The sequence below is a fragment of the Temnothorax americanus genome, unplaced genomic scaffold (genome assembly GCF_048541705.1).
Source record: "Temnothorax americanus isolate GAGA-0224 unplaced genomic scaffold, ASM4854170v1 Scaffold15, whole genome shotgun sequence".
Classification (NCBI taxonomy): Eukaryota; Metazoa; Arthropoda; class Insecta; order Hymenoptera; family Formicidae; genus Temnothorax; species Temnothorax americanus.
The window spans coordinates 4,153,591-4,159,713 of record NW_027509286.1 but is presented as its reverse complement, the minus strand read 5'-3'; the positions used below and the strand labels follow the sequence as shown (position 1 = coordinate 4,159,713).

General features: G+C 38.5%; 1 protein-coding gene and 1 long non-coding RNA gene across 3 annotated transcripts; one reads left to right on the top strand and one right to left on the bottom strand.

Moving 5' to 3' along the window:
- Nucleotides 1-452: 452 nt before the first annotated feature.
- LOC143895212 (uncharacterized) lies at nt 453-1,344 on the bottom strand. The gene is made up of 2 exons (XM_077402186.1): nt 933-1,344; nt 453-737 (listed from the first exon to the last, which is right to left on the bottom strand). Exons 1-2 carry the CDS (start codon nt 1,260-1,262, stop codon nt 567-569), a joined length of 501 nt encoding a protein of 166 aa, XP_077258312.1. The 5' UTR covers nt 1,263-1,344; the 3' UTR covers nt 453-566.
- A 1,043-nt stretch (nt 1,345-2,387) lies between these two features.
- LOC143895214 (uncharacterized) lies at nt 2,388-4,427 on the top strand. 2 transcript variants are annotated; one of them, XR_013256246.1, is made up of 6 exons: nt 2,388-2,529; nt 2,731-2,799; nt 2,952-3,091; nt 3,241-3,347; nt 3,445-3,599; nt 3,856-4,427. It is a non-coding gene; the product is annotated as an uncharacterized LOC143895214 (long non-coding RNA). The 2 variants fall into 2 exon arrangements; XR_013256245.1 differs by having other exon boundaries at nt 3,241-3,334; nt 3,856-4,426.
- Nucleotides 4,428-6,123: the final 1,696 nt, after the last annotated feature.

Sequence of the window (6,123 nt, the reverse complement as noted above, 5' to 3'; positions counted from 1 at the left end):
CGCTCGGTAACCGCACATGGTTTGCGTCCGTGCTAATGGTTCGTGTCCGAACTAGCCAGTTAGTGGGGATATGCTGCGGCCTCGCTCGGCCACGTTCGGCCGCGCTCGGCCGGCCCGGCGCCTCGGCAAGCTTCGAGCGAGGAGAGAAGGACAGACATACGATTTACGATTTACTGTCTCCGTCTATGACTGCTAGCTGCCTTGGCACGCGCCGGCTATGCGACGTTGCCACGATGCCACGCACTTCGGATATCGCGTACGGTGTCTCGCCGAGTGCCGAATCTCGAGTTGTTAAATATATATATATATATATATATATATATATATATATATAATTTATTAACATAAAAATTAAAATTTGTTAACGTAATACTATTTTTGTTAAGTAAGGAAGGAAAGGATTTTTAGAAGTCAGAGGAACAGCTACGCATAAATAAAATATATCACCTATATGTATATTAATATTGTTATTTTATTTCAAAGTAAATTAAAAGAAGTACGATATAAAAGTATGATATAAAAGTTATATATTATTTCTCATAGTAATGAATTTGGATTCCGGTAATTTATTTATCTTCTCCAGCTTCGCGCCCGCGCCCTCTGCCTCTTCCTCCACCTCGTCCTCTGCCACTGCCTCTGCCTCTGCCTCTGCCTCTGCCTCTGCCTCTGCCTCTGCCTCTGCCTCTCCCTCGCATCGCGTTGTATACCGCCCGCACCAACGAGCTTAACGTTTCAGGCTGTAACAAAAAATAAATATTTTAAGTAAAATGACATTTTCGTGTATATATATATACGTAAATAAATTTCATTATTAACACTTTGTCGAACGCTGTCACGTATGCGTCACATGTGATATGTGCGACTGTCATTGCAAAGTGTTAATAATCATTATCAATAATGATAAGAAATTATCCCATTATTTCAACACTTACGTTTAATACGATCGGCTGAGTCGCCGTCGGAGCCGTTGCTGTGGTCGACATCGTCGCCGTGGCCATGGGCGCCGTTACGACCGCCAGGGTCGTCGTTGACGTCGTGGCTCTAGAGGCCGTCGCGGCCGCCGTCGGCATCGTGATCGTGACGGCCCCCACGGCCACGATGCCGACGACGGCCGCGACGGCTCCTACGGCCACGATGCCGACGACAGCAACGACGACCCCGAGGCCCGTGACGGCCCTCACGATCACGATGCCGACGGCGGCCGCGACGGCCTCTAGAGCCACGACGTCAACGACGACCCCGGCGGTCGTAACGGCGCCCATGGCCACGGCGACGATGTCGACCACAGCAACGGCTCCGACGGCGACTCAGCCGATCGTATTAAACGTAAGTGTTGAAATAATGGGATAATTTCTTATCATTATTGATAATGATTATTAACACTTTGCAATGACAGTCGCACATATCACATGTGACGCATACGTGACAGCGTTCGTCAAAGTGTTAATAATGAAATTTATTTACGTATATATATATATACACGAAAATGTCATTTTACTTAAAATATTTATTTTTTGTTACAGCCTGAAACGTTAAGCTCGTTGGTGCGGGCGGTATACAACGCGATGCGAGGGAGAGGCAGAGGCAGAGGCGAAGCTGGAGAAGATAAATAAATCACCGGAATCCAAATTCATTACTATGAGAAATAATATATAACTTTTATATCATACTTTTATATCGTACTTCTTTTAATTTACTTTGAAATAAAATAACAATATTAATATACATATAGGTGATATATTTTATTTATGCGTAGCTGTTCCTCTGACTTCTAAAAATCCTTTCCTTCCTTACTTAACAAAAATAGTATTACGTTAACAAATTTTAATTTTTATGTTAATAAATTATATATATATATATATATATATATATATATATATATATATATATTTAACAACTCGAGATTCGGCACTCGGCGAGACACCGTACGCGATATCCGAAATGCGTGGCATCGTGGCAACGTCGCATAGCCGGCGCGTGCCAAGGCAGCTAGCAGTCATAGACGGAGACAGTAAATCGTAAATCGTATGTCTGTCCTTCTCTCCTCGCTCGAAGCTTGCCGAGGCGCCGGGCCGGCCGAGCGCGGCCGAGCGCGGCCGAGCGTGGCCGAGCGAGGCCGCAGCATATCCCCACTAACTGGTTAGTTCGGACACGAACCATTAGCACGGACGCAAACCATGTGCGGTTACCGAGCGAAACGACGTAGTTGATACGCACTTTATCAGGGTGCGCGTCGGAAAATGTGACACAGAAAAATTGACGAAAAATGCCGGGATGGCCTCTCTCAGGTTTCTCTCTGGCGACAGCGACAGTTGCCGACAAAGCTATATGGGTGTTTCCGACAAGTAGTCGGATTTCTAATCGGCTCGAGCAGTGGTACTCAATCAGTTCATTTCGAAAAATCCCCTAGACTAATCTTTGCTGTCTCAGCACTCGGATTACGGATTACTGCGTTGCGTTGTGAGGAGCAAGTCGCAATTGTTCTCTCTGAAAGTTATTCGTTGAGTTTTAATCAAAGCAAAAAAATAGGTACGTATTATTGTTCTAATGATTAACACTTTATTTTCTTTGAAATATACATTAAATAATAGAAGTATATGTACATACACGTTTCACTGACAGAAATCCCGAAAAACGAATTGTTAACCTCACTAACCTCTAACTTCACTTAACCTCACTACATTGATTGTTAATATGTAATTTAATTAAAGCAATATTTTTTTTAAGCAGCTTGAAGACTTACAAGTCTTTTGAAATGGATGCGAGTGAGGACAGATCCATTGTGAGCAGGACTTTTTGGTAGGTATATTATAAAATTGAAAAATTTTTTTGTGTCTGGGAAGGTTTATTAAATATATATTTTTTGCTGTTATATATTATATTGTACACATGTTTAGAATTAAAGGAACATATATTATTATATTATTTCAATAAATATATTTTTTTTACAGAAAACTAAATGTTAGCTGGCTGTTGACACAACGTCTGTATCGAGACAAGTTAACGCATTCACTGTAAATATTGTTCATCATCACTTGGATGTATCAAAAACCTGCAAGTGAGGACAGATTCATTGAGCAGGACATTTTTGGTAGGTATATTATAAAATTGAAAAATTTTTGTGCTAGGAAGGTTAATTAAATATATATATTTTTTTGCTATTATGTTATTGTATGTACACATGTTTAGAATGAGGAACATATATTATTATATTATTTCAATAAATATATTCCTTTACAGAAAACTAGATTTTAGCGGGCTGTTGACAGACATCGACAATTAAAGTCTGTATCGAGGCAAGTTAACGCATTCACTGTAAAATATCTCCTTCAAGGTAAATTCAAAATGTAATTCATATTGTTCCTTGTCACTTGGATGTATCAAAAACCGCAATAAATTATTTACATTCTATTACATGTCTATTGAAATTGTTGCTGAACATAGGGATCATACAAGGATGGATATATTTCTTTTATGGAATGTTTTTTTTAATAACGATGAGGACAATGAAGCTAAATGGCAAATGCACCACGTTAGAGAACCGCATTTGAAAATTAGTAATTATTTTGAGAACATTGTTCTTTTCTATTCTGTCACAGGTGATGACAAGTTTGTATTATTTATCGTTTGAATTTCATACAGAATGCTATTTATGCCGAACCAGACGGAATAGTCATTACACACACACACACACACACACACACACACACACACACACACACACACACACACTTTAAGAATAGATTCAATTTAAAAATCTTTAAAAAATTAAGATAAACATATGTTTTATTTGATCAATGTCTATATGTAGCTGTGATAAAGTTGCGCTATTGTTATATTCTTTTCTCCTTTTAGAATTTAAATCACATTTTCGAATCAACAGAAATACTTTTGAGCAATTAACGCAAAATCTTGGGCCAAGTATAATTGAAAGGGACAATTCACCTAATTTGCCACCACATAAACAGATTGCTATAACTCTTTGGATTTTTGGCAATCAAGAAGTTTACAGGTTTAATATATATAGGTTTATTAACTTTAGTATAACAGCCAGAAAGTGGACTTGGTTTACAATCAGTTCCTTAATCGCTCATACTAATATAACATCCTCATACACACAAATATCTAATAACCTATTAAAATTATAAAATTATAAATTATGACACATTTGATATTTAATTTAACCTATTTAACAATGTTCGTTGAGCATCGATTCTTATTGCACTGACTTTTTACCTCACAGCCTATCTCACAACCTATTGATTTCCTATATCTATCTTCTTTTTTTTTCGCATTCTTTTCCCTAACAACTTAGCAGTACATCCGCTTTGGTGGTGCCCAATTTATCGTTCCAAAGTTTTTCCAACCTTTCCATTCTATCCTCTCCTAATACTGTAAACCATTCCTTTGTCTCAATACAATCCTTACGTAGTGGTTCATGTTATCCTTACCTTCATTACAAAAAATACACATTTGCTTCTCTTTTTTATCCAATATCTGTTACCTGCTTTTCTAAGTTACCGCATCTTAAATTTAACAGCGCTCTGATACTATCCTCGAGATCCTACCTGTCTAAATTATTCATCCTTAAATAGCTGGGACCTTCCAAATCTTTACTCAGCTCCTTATATTTAGGTTCTTCAATTCCTCCTCTTCTTTGATTCTCTTCCTCCTTCCTCTTCTGTTCATAACTTTATATTACTTCTTTCTTCCAAATACCTTCCTCTTTCTTACCTTTCCCTTTTCTCCATTTCATGTACATCCTCTTCACTTCTCTTTTCTTCCTAGTGCAGTTTCTGTCCCACTAGTCCTTTAAAACCAATCTTCATCTTTAATTGTTATTTCCTTCCTTATCAAATTAAATAAAACCATCCCTTGGGTTTGAACAGAGGCGAAGAAAGGCAGAAAGAACAAGGAAATGAGGAAAGGGAAAGTGATCGGGGGAAAGTGGGAAAAAAGCACGGACGACTGGCGACCAGACACAGAACCAGGCATAAGGGGAGAAGGTGAAAAGGGATGTTGATATCTAAGGGTGCAATCCTTAATGTTTACTACGGAGTCTTATATAACGCTTTGTTATTAAGTCACATGTTGTTACAAACATTCACTTATTAGATACTGATATGATATTTGTTATCCAAATTCATTAATAGTTGTTTCAGGTTAGTAATAAAAACAATAATTGTGTTCGTGTTTGTAAACACTCCATTAAATGTAGATTTTAATAAATCATAAATTATAGTTAAAGTAATTGATGGATTACAATAACTTCAATGCATATCATTTCCAAGTTTATTATATAGAATTAATTTTTTTAGATCCGTGCGGTCGTTTTGGGAGTATCAAAAGATAACATATGGAGGTGTGTCTTTAACGTGGCATACGTATTAGAGCAACACGTTTTAAATTACATAAAATGGCCAGAGGTTCATGAATAATTATATATACAACAGGAATTTGCTGCCATGAACGGTTTGTGTTTTTCACAGGTGCTTTTGTTAGGTAGTGGTGCAGTGTGGAAGCCCTATTCCGATTATTAGTGCCCAACTATTGATATTGACAGTTATATAAATAGAAAAGGATTTCATTCACTATATGCAAGGAATTTGTGATCAAGATCGAATGAAATTATCGCTACGCTAGGGGTGGAGCGGCGGGGAATGTTGAATCTTTTTCACGCGCGTAGCATCGGCCAGCTGGATTCTTGTCTTCTTTCTTTTATTTTGGGGACCTGGGACAACTTTGCCAGGGTCACGGGACTATCCTGGAACTAGGTGGGACGTCCGGAAGGGGGGGAAGGGGGTAATGGCTTGGAAAGAGGGGTAGTTTGGAGAGATTAAGTGATATTAAACGCTGAGATATTTTTAGACTATGATGTAGAAAATATTTCACAGCATGGTCATTTGCAGCTGATTCTGACTTATACGCTCTATAGAAAATGATAACCCATTCCCAAGGAACACGGGCCCCAAAAGTCAACAAAGAGTTTCCAATAAGGAATGCGGAGGGGTGAGCGAATCACGCAAATCAGTGCGGCTGTGAAACACCCAGTAACGGGGCAGGTAGACCAGAAGATAAGCACATACCAAAGGGAAGGGAAGTGGAAGGGAAAGGAAACGCTAC

Coding starts and splice junctions, on each gene's coding strand:
- LOC143895212 (XM_077402186.1), bottom strand. CDS start 1,262: ATGGGCGCCGTTACGACCGCCGGGGTCGTCGTTGACGTCGTGGCTCTA. Junction 738..932: donor CTCAGCCGATCGTATTAAAC/GTAAGTGTTGAA, acceptor TTTTTGTTACAG/CCTGAAACGTTAAGCTCGTT.